The following is a 13809-nucleotide window of genomic DNA, read 5'->3' on the forward strand; positions in this document are numbered from 1 at the left end:
CAATGTAGTTGTTCTTTCAAAGATACCATTTTTGGGTAATTTTTTAAAAGAGGTCTATATTAACGTTTTGGAGTTAATCTTGTGCATCAAAACGCTTTTAATAATTATGATTTTGAATTGAATATCAAACACTAAACGACTTACCCTCACTAACATCCTCAACCGTTGCTGTTTCCACCACTAAAACACTTCAAAGACACAGGTCAGTCAGAGTCATCCAAACGTTTATTCCATTGGTAGATATTTACCAATAATAATAATGTCAGATTTATCAGGTTCAAAAGGAATATCTTTCTAATTACGAATATGTCATAGTAGGTTGCGATTTTTCTCCACACGTTAATATTGATTAAAATGGTGTCTCTTAAAACAAACAGGTGGACTTGTGTATTGGTTTTTCTTGATGAAAGACATTTGTCGATTTCATCCCTTAGTTTCTTAATGAGATACGTAAATAGAATTGTAATGAAACATATAAAAGGATATATATGAAACGTACATGCACAGTGCTAATGTAATTAAACATACACCATTTATTGTATTAGGACTAATGTTTGCCATGACTATTCTACTGCACACTATACTAGTCATTTAGAGGGAGAAATAATATTTTGCAATTGCCATTTGCGGTTTTAAAAAAATGTACATTTTAAGTTTCCAAAATCGTTCATTATTTTGAATATTTATTTGAATTCCAAAAAAGTAGCAATTAATTAAAATAGCATTCATTACCTATTATTTGAAATTAAAATGATAAAAATAATTCTGAATCTTACGGCAGTCAATTGTTTAACATTGAGTAATAATCAGCTATAAAAAGAAATTGAATATTCGGTACGATATTGGCATCGTAATCGAAACCGAAACAATCCCCCCCCCCCCCCCCCCAAAAAAAAAAAAAAAAAAAAAAATTAAAATAAAATAAAATGTGTTACAACGCAAGATGAGATGCGGGCAATTCTATAGGACACATAAAAAACGGAAAAGATGCGAGATCGGTTTTTAGTGAGATTGCGATGTGAATCAGTGAAACTAACAAAGACAGACACATGACATTAGTCTTTGTTTACAAAATTCTCCGTTATCTAATCTGAAAACACATTTTGTAACCTGTCTTATAAAGTCGTATGTTGATTAGAGAAAATTGAATCGGATTGCCAAATTGTATGAGAAACATGCAAAATCCCCGTATTAAAAAAACCCAGATACTTTTGGGAGCATTTACCCCATTTTGATTGTAACAGACAAAAAAATGTCCACTAAAATTGCCGTTCGGTTGTTACCGACAGAAACTTTAGTAGATACTCATTGGCGGATACAGGGGCGGGGGGTCCGGGCATAGGAACCCCCCTTTTTTGGGCCGATCAATGCATTTGAATGGGGACATATAGCTGGACCCCCCTTTTATCCTGGGTTGGGAACCCCCCTTTTTAAAATGGCTGGATCCGCCCCTGATACTGTCGTATTTATCTCGGCTGCGACGAAAGTGTTGTATTTTCTGAATTTTATGCCGACAGGAGAGTCTTATTTCTGTATCAACCGTCTGTATTGATACAAACTGAACTTTTGACAGATAGTACTATTTAAACTCAGACCATTTCAGCAGATTTATGTAGCGCCATAGCATCATCACAAACAGCACAGTTTATTAAGTATTGCCCTTTCCCAAGAAAAATAAAATAAACATTTGATTTACTATGTATGAATTGTACTTTTCGATAGGAGAAGTCCAACCGTAACCATAACGTTTGCCTGCATGAACTTCACGATCCAATGATTATTATAAAGCATGCAATCCTTACTCTACACTCCAATTGATTCGATAAACTAAAACGGCAACGCATCTACGTCAAGAGATTAACTAAAACACCAACGGATATCCACTTGGTCCGGAGAATCCATAGAGAACACTCTTACAAAGTGTGAATTTTCACCAAAATATATAAACTATAATCTATAACGGCCCTGCAAATTCTCTCAACGTTTACGATGCCTGCAACACTACTGTCCCGTAACGTTAATGTTGACCTACATACAACCGTCAGCGTTGATGTACATACAACCCTACTCTCCTGTAACGTCATCGCTGAAATAAATACAACCCTACTCTCTCGTAACGTCAAATCTGACCTACATAGAACTTTTCTGTCTCGTAACGTTTACTTTGACACTAATAAAATCGTGCTCTCTCGTAACGTCAACGTTGAGCTACATACAACCCTTCGTATAGTCAACAATGACCTACATACAACCCTACGTAAAGTCAACGTTGACCTATAGACCTATATACCACCCTACATAATGCCAAAGTTGACCTACATATAATCCTTCGTAACGTCAACGTTAACCTATATACAATCCTACGTAACACCAACGTTGACCTTTATACAACTGTATTCTCCCGTAACGCCAACGTTGACCTACATATAATCCTACGTAACGTCAACGTTCACCTTCATACAATCCTACTTAACACCAACGTTGACCTTCATACAACTGTATTCTCCCGTAACACCAACGTTGGTCTACATATAATCCTTCGAAACTTCAACGTTGACCTTCATACAACCCTACGTCACGTCAACGTTGACCTACATACAATCCTACGTAACACCAATGTTGACCTTCAAACAACTGTATTATCCCGGAACGCCAATGTTGACCTACATATAATCGTACGTAACGTCAACGTTGACCTACATATAATCCTACGTAACGTCAACGTTCATCTACATACAATTAAGAAATAATTCATGGAAGCCATCAGTTAGCGAGGGATAAAATTAACGAATATCACGGCCCTGGCCATGTGTAAATTTACAACAAATCTATGGCTTCCATGAACTATTTCGATTCTAATAGGACAAATACGATTATTAAAAAACTGAAGCGATGATGGGTATACCGTGTGTGTGGCTGTTCTATTTTACCCACTGTTCGATAAATGTAAAACAAATCTAATAAACCTGCATGAATAATTTCTTAACTAACCGCTAGAAAAAAACATGTGATTACTTTTTTTACTTCTCAGTAAACCCAACATTTGCAATTTTAAATTTACATTTTTTTATCGTAAGCTACCGTTAAATTCACTGTTGACATGTTGTAACCAAGGAGCCGCCATGTTGACTTGCTGAAACTAGTAAATGTGCGGATAATGCAATAGAACAGAAAACAAGCAACACCTACCTCAATACTTTATTTTAATGCAATTGTATCCGAGTTTAGAAGGTAAACGCAATAGAAAAACCTTCAGATTTGACGTTTTCATTCGTATGACGTCATGTTTTGAAATGATGACGTTAATGCGCCAAAATCATTACTGGAATTTCGCGGAATTTTAATTTATTTTGTTTTTGTCCATTTTCCCGTTCTCTAAATGTGTAAATTCTTTTTGTTATGCCTCAGAATCAGAATAAATGTTCTGTAGGGTTTTTATTCAATTGTAGTTGTTGACACAGCGAAATCCACAACCGTTTACACATAGGTTACGATGCATGTGGATTTACGTGGGAGGCATATTTAAACAGCCATTTATGTACATCTTGGAGTCTGCGCTAAGTATAGATATATCGAGAATTTTATCACGGTGTTGTTTACAAAACGAAAGAAGCACGTCATATTAGAATCCTACGTAACGTCAACGTTGACCTACATATAATCCTACGTAACGTCGATGTTGACCTACATTCAACCTACGTAACGTCAACATTCACCTACATACAATCTTAAGTAACATCAACGTTGACCTTAATACAACTGTATTCTCCCGTAACGTGAACGTTCACCTACAAACAATCCTACGTAACACCAAAGTTGACCTTCATACAACTGTATTCTCCCGTAACGCCAACGTTGACCTACATATAATCCTACGTAACGTCAACGTTGACCTACATATAACCCTACGTAACGTCAACGTTGACCTACATACAACCCTACGTAACGTTAACGTTCACCTATATACAATCCTACGTACCACCAATGTTGACCTTCATACACCCTACTCTCTCGTAACGCAATCGGGACCTACATACAACCATACGCAAAGTCCTTGCTTTGACCTACATATAATCCTACGTAACGCCAACGTTGACCTTCATATAATCCTATGTAACGTCAACGTTGACCTACTTAAAACCCCACGTAACACCAACGTTGACCTTCATACAACTGTATTCTCCCGTAACGTCAACGTTGACCTACATATAATCCTACGTAAACTAGTCCATAGATTTTTTTAAAACTTAGAACTCAATTAGATATTGAAAATATACATCAGAAAATGTAAAAAAAAGTATATGTCACCGACTTCGTTTTCAAGAAAAATCCATTTTTAAAATGGTCCGAGAGGGTACTAAATTACATTGAATATATAGGGTAAATCTATATTTTTCTTCTACAATTTTCGGTTTCTGGTATAAATCACGAGAACCGCTCCATAGAATTTTTTTTTAAATTAATATTTTTTTCCTCTTTGTCTTACGAATTAGATGATATTTAAAAAAAATATGGTCACCGACTTCGTTTTCCCTGTAGAAGCGACGCAAACCCAACATTTTGACAAAAAAAGCCATCAAAATTCGTGACGTCGTAATTTTTATTATATATAACGTCAAGTTATCATGCTAATAATTTCCAACGTTCTTCGTGTTGATTATGCACGATGATTATGTGTTCCGTATTGATAGATTCTTTTTATCATAAGAGTCTGGATAATTATCATAAATTTTTATTTAGTATTACCAATATTCCGCAAAACATCTACAGTTTGAATCATAGAAGGTACTTTGCTGTCTGTTTGCATGTGGTCAGGGTTTTGATCTTTATTAATATTTGCTCTAATGAGAGATAGTTGTACTTTGTCATTTTTGGGTAACCAATTCATAAATCTCTTAGACTATCTTGTAAGTCATCTTTTTACACTTTTTCTCCGTTCCGATATATGATTTGGCCACTTTTGAAAGAAAAAAAAGCGGAACATGTAAAAGCTTGTGTTTTGGTACTAATTCACGACAGAACACGCTGTCCATATACTGCTGCTTAACATCGCATATATAAACAAACATTATATCAATGATTCTACAAATTCTTGAAAGAGTGTCGTGTGGTTATTTATACATCTTCAAGTTAACAAGTAAAACACGCAGACAAACTGACATCTTTGTTAATATCTTTTGTGTTCTTTATAAAATTTATTGTATACAAGTCTACAAAAACGTTTTTAAAAGTTTACGAAATGGTTATTGTTCCATAAGTGTACATATGTATGCTCAAAGTATATATGGAATCAGTACATGATACACAACATGCGACAAAGTAAGGGGGGGGGGGGGTTAGTAATGACAGGAAACTAAATTAAACTAAGGCTTTGATGAATGTAAACTTTAATAAAACTGGAAGTTATATAAGGGGAACAGGAAAATAAGAATATATTGCATCACTTACGACAACCTTTAAATTGACCAGTGATTTTTTATTCATTACTGACCAGCAACACCGAGATAATCCAACGATTTTTAAGGGTCCATATGAAGTGTGGACCTAAATGTTCTTTATCTTTAGATATAACGCTTATTCTGTAAAATCTTCAATTAACGATTTTGTAAAATTCTGTACATGGTCTACACTATTATATTACATAATTATTTTATTTTCCGTTGTTATTCTTTATAAGTTTGCAAACTTTTTGTTCAATTTTGACATTCGCCAGTATCCGTCATTCTGCAACTCCCTTTGAGATCTAATTATATGTGACAATAAATTATTGTGCTTCTCTCTCTGAATTTCGCTTTCTCTCAAGACATTTGTAGTCTTTGTAGTACAGTGTATTTTCCAGAAAATACATCGTGTAAAAACATCTCCGAGGAAACCAAATTAACGTAGGTTGAGACATATGACATAAAAACAGATGTACATATTTATGTTTGATATGTCTACACCCCCCCCTTTTTTCCCCTAACCGAAAAAAAAACCAAGAAAAAAACAATCGCACACAGGCTGAGACATGACTGGTAATATTGTGTTTTGTTATTTAGCCCATCTACACAAATGGGGGGGGGGGGGGGGGGGACCTTAAACGGGACTCTGGGATCGGGTGTTTTTTCAGCACGGGATTTCGGGATTGATCTTTATGGATCCGGCTATTCTTTTTTCGAATTTCGGTATGGCGGGATTGAAATTTCTATTAATTCGGGACCTCGGGATTTCATGTTTTTAAGTCCGGGATCATGACCCCTGCACCCCCTCCCCACCCCCGTCAAATGCATATCATAAGATGTCTTTTCCTTTTTAAATAATTTTTTTTTGGCCTTGTGTTGTTGTCTGGTTGCTGTCTTTTTGAAGTACTGACTACTTACGGGATTTACATTTAACTTTAGGTACTGAAAGTCTGTGACACTGTGCATATTTTTCAGTCGGTATATATAGTAGTACTGTGATATAGAGGTGATCGATATAATGTCGTTCTTAACCTTCAAGTTTTATGAGTGAAATAGAATTGAGAACATCTCTATTGTATATTTGAGATGCTACTTTCAGCTAGGGTACATTTTTTTTATTCGGTTAATTTTTACCCATTTATATATATATAACAATTTCCTTTGAGGAGACAACCATACGAATCAATACTATTAGGATACTAAGCCCTCATGTATAAATCTTTAAACCATAGACTATTTATACATGTATCTATTTAAAGATTTGTCTTCTATTTTTAACATCGAAATTGCGGACGTGAAAGAAAGCACCATTACAAAAACAAAAAAACAACGTTAGATTACAAAATGTAGCGATGGATTAATGATCGTGAAACATCATTTTTGCTTATTTTTAATTTGTTATAGTCTAAAAACTGTTGTATGAATATTAAACTATTGTTCCAACCGTGAACAAGGTTAATTAATTTAAGTGTATTATTGTTTAGTGCCATCTATGACTGACTGACAGCAGCGGCGAATTTGTGACCAGTATTAGTTTATATGGTTTATTTCCTTTTCTCTAATTTGAAAATATTTTTATTGTTCCGACTGGTGTGATAATTTTTAAAATACGGAAGATATTATAGTCTTACAGTACAATACTAAGTTTCAACTTTAGTATTAATGTCCCAAACTTGCACCCCTTCTGCTTATTTTTTGCTAGACGATGTCTTTTCCCAGTGAATATAGGGTTTTGAAAGGACAGTTTTGACATACTACATATAGAATACTTCCGAGACCACACTGTTTTTTCTCATCACAATTATGTAGCCGAAATAGTAATGAGCAACAGTTTTCACACTTGTTTTAACTGGTCGGCAGATATACAAACTCTACCACCCTACGTCCTGATTTTCATGTTGACGATTGTCTTCAGGACTGTTTTCATATTACGTCACCGTTCACCTACATACAATCCTACGTAACACCAACGTTGACCTTCATACAACCCTACTCTCTTGTAACGTCAATCGTGACCTACATACAACCATACGTAAAGTCCTTACATGCAACCTTATTCTGCAGTAACGTTATCAATCTTGAAAGCTATCTACTAGTATTTTTTCAGGTATAAATAATTTTGTATCTTTACCATTGAATAAGATTCTTCGACAAAGTGCAAGTTTAATGAGATGGCGTATGTAGGAAGAATATATCACGGAATGAACAATAAATGATGAACAGTCCTGAGTGAACCATTATCAAGTTTTACACAATATCAGTGCTTTGATACTTAATTTTCATGTTTGCCATTACTGGCATAAGAATATCTCAAATCTTTCAGGTTCTGAAAAACTCCTCTTTGAGCCTTACTTTAAAATATTTCTTCTTGTAGCTGACACAATTTATTTGAGATTATACATTTTAATGTCAAATTTATCGACTATCTTTTAATGAAATAATAATGACATTGGAAGTGAATTCCTTAGTCCCATGACAACACTGATCGGATTTGAAACTAATACTAAGGAATTGTGTATAAAATTACACTTTTTGAAAAACGAAGAACTGAAATAACGACCAAAAAAATTTAACGACAATTTTAACGATTTTGTCATTTCCTGATACAATCATACTAACTTGGCATCCATGACAAGAAACTTATATTTAGTTTCTTCCTGCAGTTTTATATGTTTCTGTTTTTAGGTTATTGTATAATTTCATATAAATATCTCAATTTTCTAGATCAGATCTACTGGTAGAAGACAGTTAGAGATCCCCCTTACGGGGTCTAATCGAGGTCGTCTTGGCTTAAATATCCGGACGTATAGTTTGATTGTTTTAGGCGGCCTGTTTCAAAGTTGTATTTGCACTCCTTTCCAGAAATAAAAGCCCCCTTTTGCAAGTGGCACTCTTAATTGTTTCTTCTTTATTGTGGTCGCATTGTTGATATGCAGATCATTTCTCAATTCGCTTGAATCAATTCATTTTAGATAACCGTGAGCAGTTAAGTAAAGCATAGAATTGAAAAGGCCGGGTAATATGTCAAAGAGACAACAACCCGACCGAAGAGCACAAAACAACAACTACATTTTATCATAACTCACAGTATAATTGAATTAATCAATTGGCAAATAGAAGATCACGTGGTGTAAAGTTAAATCGGATATATTTGTCCAAATCAGCAGAGCCGCTGAATAACTTCGAGAAATAATACTTGTTCGTTTTTTTCCCACAGGCCAATTTGAATGAAATGGAATATTTGTTCTGTATAATAAAACAATAACGACCCTTTGAGTAGAGGATATACCCTCCTCAGAAGTCCGGATATACCCTCCTCAGAAGTCCGGATATACCCTCCTCAGAAGTCCGTAATTGTTTATTGTTTTAACAGAATCAAAACACAAACGATAATTACTTCGATAACAAGCTAGATAAGTAATAACTCAATTGTTCTTCAAAGTTGGCAAAATAACACCAACCGATCTACTGCCTGATAACCCTCCGCAGTTGTCTCTGTAAAATTCATGTGCAGATAGCAAGCTAATAAATCACCCATCTTTAGTTAATAGATAATAATGTTTATAAGTGTTACGCATCTTTTTCTTCAGGTATTCATAGAATTTGTATAATTACCAAGTTATTCTAAATTGTTACTTCCGGTGCAAAGATTTATGGGAGATGACATATACAATTTGGCTGTTACAATAAACTAACATGTTGTTTGTTTTCTTCAACAGGTTTGATCGAGCAGACAATATATTTCACCTTTTTGCAACTGAAATACTTTACCTCAATATTAAACAATGCAAGAGGCTTTTTTTTTTTTTTTTTAGCCCTGATCACTATACTGATGAAGAAACGATCGCCAACAAGGTAGCTTTAATTCAAGGTTACAGAAAGGTTTTAACTACTAACTTTCTACTGTCTTAATGGGGGACGTGAATTATTTTCTGAGAGTCTGAACAAATATCTCATTTAGACTGTTATTGATTGGAGACAAGTCCGTGCTTGGGAAACAAAGAAAAGACAACAATAAGAAGCCGTGCTCTGTGTTTCCGTTGACATTTGTTCATTAGCGAGTTGTGTCTTTGTATTCAACAGATCCCTGGTAAAGACAGGTTAAAGGACCACGTATATTAATGTGTTAATGGGGTTTCACTGTGGTTAATTAGTAGCGTTACATCTCGACAAGACTTTGTAAGGATTTCTGTGTTTAATGAAGCCATAAACTTGGGAATATCAAGATAATGATCTTTTTTTCTACAAATCAATGTTAAAAGAGGGTATGATTGGGGAAAAGTCTCTGTCAATTTTTCCTTCTAAAATTCTAATGTGACATCACAATGTCTATCGGCAATCCTCGGGTGACTCCGCTTCTCTCCGTAGATGAGGTACGAAATCGGCCGAGTTGTGACGATTGACGAATGAATTAATCGGCAATCCTCGGGTGACTCCGCTTCTCTCCTTCTATCGTTAGATGAGGTACGGAATCGGCCGAGTTGTGACGATTGACGAATGAATTAATCGGCAATCCTCGGGTGACTCCGCTTCTCTCCTTCTATCGTTAGATGAGGTACGAAACCGGCCGAGTTGTGACGATTGACGAATGAATTAATCGGCAATCCTCGGCTGACTCCGCTTCTCTTCTTTTATCGTTAGATGAGGTACGGAATCGGCCGAGTTGTGACGATTGACGAATGAATTAATCGGCAATCCTCGGCTGACTCCGCTTCTCTTCTTTTATCGTTAGATGAGGTACGGAATCGGCCGAGTTGTGACGATTGACGAATGAATTAATCGGCAATCCTCGGCTGACTCCGCTTCTCTTCTTTTATCGTTAGATGAGGTACGGAATCGGCCGAGTTGTGACGATTGATCTCAATGTGATGCATTCCAAAACAACAAGGCCTTTTTTTTACAATAAATAAAAACGTCTAAAGTCTTTTAAAACGTCAAAAATAAACGTCTTAAGTTGACCGTAAGTCAAACTAAGATTCATTTTTTTTAACATAGATAAGGCCGTTAGTTTTCTCGTTTGAATTGTTTTACATTTCTTATCGGGGCCTATTATAGCTGACTATGCGGTATGGGCTTTGCTCATTGTTGAAGGCCGTACGGTGACCTATAGTTGTTAATGTCTGTGTCATTTTGGTCTTTTGTGGATAGTTGTCTCATTGGCAATCATACCACATCTTCTTTTTTTATAAGATGTTTATGACATAAATTGCGAGTAGATATAGGAAGATGTGGTATGAGTGCCAATGAGACAACTCTCCATCCACATAACAAGTTATAAAAGTAAACTATTGTACGTCAAGGTACGGCCTTCAACACGGAGCCTTGGCTCACACCGATCAGCAAGCTATAAAGGGCCCCAAAAATTACTAGTGTAAAACAATTCAAACGAGAAAATCAACGGTCTAATCTATATAAAAACGAGAAACACGTATGAACTTCATAAACAAACGACAACTACTGTACAACAGATTCCTGACTTTGGACAGGTGCAAACATTTGCAGCGGGATTAAACGTTTTAATGTACTGACTGTTCCAACTTCGGATTATAATCAGAAATGTGCCTGTGTGTAGCCCCAATGAAAGTAAAAATTCCTCAGGATACCAAAGTACTCAATTAATTTTCCGTTCTGCGGACGTCTTAGAATCTTGCATGTTATTGACAGCCTTGATTAACACGGGTTTAGCTGTCTATGATTGACACAAAATCGACATCCGGGCAGGTTAGAAACAGACATTGATTACATGTTCAATTGATTGAACCCAACATTTGAAAAGTTTAAATAATATCGCATAATTCTTTAGAAGAACTATAATGGCACATGTCGGTACTAATTAACTAAAGATAAATTACATAGATGCTGACGGATCGTGTACGGATGATTTATCGAATATCGGTCAACTTCAGTTAAGAGCATTCCAAACGTTTAGATAATTAGGATATAAATATTAAGAAGGTGCTACAAATGTTGCACGTTCAGGAAAAGTAGGCTTCGTCTCAATATTATTTTTCCTTACGACGAACAAACCTAATTTCAAATGTCACATTCATATAGCAATTCCCGTTTGAAATTAAAATGGATTCCGAGTGTCTCTGTCCAAGTGAGTTATTAGTTAATCAAACTGTATCCCGCAAGCAATTTGTTTCTTTTAATGTACCATAATGTTTTTGAAGACATGTGTTACTGGAATCAAGGAGGAAGTGGCGATAGTTTGTAGTGTGGTCATGACACGTGGGTCGTTTTTATTCTTTAGGTTTTTCTGTACTGAAAGTACACACAAACTTCGATAGTGACAGGAAACTGGTTGCCTTTCGGGCATAGTATTAATCAGCTTTAATTAGTCCTACGTGAAGTCTAGGTCGATTCTGTTCTTTGTGAAATGTGGTGTCTTTGCTCATATAACTATAGAGTAATAACAGACTAAATCTGATTTAAAGTTAGCCTATCGCATGTACGAAGAAAAAAAGGTGTTATCATTTGTTGATTGCTGTAGTTCCTGCTAATCATATGTTGCTGTTAAGAAGTGATTTGCTTCGGTATTGAAGCGCTTATTTAAATGAACAATAATGCTTTCAAATTGAAAATGTTACTCATTCATATATAAGTCACTTCAACGCAAAAGGAAAATCAATGACTTTATGTACAATCACAACTTCTTCAATGTGCGCTTCCTTATCCCCCCCCCCCCCCAAAAAAAAAAAAAAAAACAACAACCCAACCTTAAACAATAATCGAGTGGTCAGAAAAGCTTTATGAAAACATTATATCGCGAGTAATTCATATCTGAATTTCAATGATATTTCAACATGATAACGACTTCAGTTTCATCATTGAAACCTGAAGTTACTCATAAGTGGTCAAAGGCTAAGCTAAACTTATTACAAAATGGTTTAATAGACAGTGCTAGAGGAAGTTGAAGAGCATGTTTATTATTCCAAGTAAGGTAAATATATATAAAAAAAAGATGTGGCATGATTGCCAATGAGACAACTCTCTACAAGAGACCAAATGGTACAGAAATTAACAACTAAAGGTCACTGTACGACCTTCAACAAGGAGCACAGTCCACCATACCACATAGTCCGCTATAAAAGGCCCCAAAATGACAATGTAAAACAATTCAAACGAGAAAAATAACGGCACGCATTACATAGAAAAATTTTCTCATTCATGTGTCACATTTACCTCTGTCACAATAAACCATTCCCTCAATAATGTGAGAAGCAGCCAACCTCTCCAGGGAAGTGAGTTCGTGTTTATCTATCAATATAAGGATGGATTTATGTGAAAGTTTAAGCAAATCTGGTCTTGTTATTACTTTACATTGAAATGATTCTATAGTTTATTACTCTCTAATGGCTTGCTTTTTCTCAAACACATTAGATTTATGTCAGCCAAATATCGACAAATTTCCAACAAATATGAGCAGACGGAAAACCATTATATATACACAGAAAATGCATAGTGTTCATTATCTACTGAATGAAGGCTTCTAAAAGCACTGGTGAAGTAAAAATGGATCCCTTAATTTCATTTAGATAAAAAAAAAAAAAAAAAAAAAAAAAACATTATACTGCGTACATAGTGATGCTCGAGACCAAATATTTGAATATCCAAAACATATTACAAACGCTGAACATGTGACCTAAACTACATATAGAAAAATCCGAACTAGGAACCAGAGCTTTGTATCTAAGCTCTGATAGAAGTAAATCAGAATAAATTATTTAAAGAAATCATAGATGTAATCTACATTTTTATGGCGCTAAAGTGGTCGCCACTAATGTCATTCTCAGGACGAGGCTAATAAAACAAGACATTTCCATTATAATCTTAATTGCCAGATTGCGATTCAATCACTGATGTTCAATGATCCGCGAATAAGGTTGGTATTGAGAAACACTGTCGGCTATATCATTGTTGCTTCCTGGAATCAAAATATCCATTAAAAAAAAACATTAACGGATTAAACTTCGGCAAAATTGAAAATAAAATGTTGTCCTTAAAACTAATCAACATATTCCTGCAGCTGGAAGTCAATGAAGAGTGACGGCTTTCCTTTCTGATTAGTTTGGAAGTCATTGAAGAGTGACGGCTTTCCTTTCTGATTAAAATACAGATTTTGTGTCCAAACTTTGCTTCCAAGGATATGAAAACGCTCCGTTATATTTTCTGTTTTGAAGAACTTTCGTGATCCTCCGGTTTTATCGGAATACTACATACCTTCCAAAATTTGAAGGCTGAATTTACATTGGTTGATGTACTGATTACCAGAACAGAAAGTGAAACGGTGTTCAGACCGTGTGACAAATAGACGAAGTTGCACATATGATTTAAGAGACAAAATATTATATATCTTTATTACTAG

At 35.2% G+C, this 13809-nt stretch overlaps 1 protein-coding gene across 19 annotated transcripts in view; it reads right to left on the reverse strand.

The window, feature by feature from the left end:
* LOC139495015 (CUGBP Elav-like family member 4) overlaps positions 1 to 13809 on the reverse strand; it is a 109225-nt gene that overhangs the window by 33567 nt on the left and 61849 nt on the right. Inside the window, exon 1 of one of the 19 annotated variants that reach the window (XM_071283148.1) lies at positions 145 to 236. The exons of 16 other annotated variants lie outside the window; for them this stretch is intronic. In XM_071283148.1, coding sequence (XP_071139249.1) covers positions 145 to 156 — 12 coding nt within the window. In that variant the 5' untranslated portion in view covers positions 157 to 236. Of the gene's footprint in view, positions 1 to 144; positions 237 to 13809 lie in introns of those variants that run through there. 2 more of the 19 variants (XM_071283156.1, XM_071283150.1) reach the window with 2 other exon arrangements.

This window comes from Mytilus edulis, chromosome 11 (assembly GCF_963676685.1).
Source record: "Mytilus edulis chromosome 11, xbMytEdul2.2, whole genome shotgun sequence".
NCBI classification, from domain to species: domain Eukaryota; kingdom Metazoa; phylum Mollusca; class Bivalvia; order Mytilida; family Mytilidae; genus Mytilus; species Mytilus edulis.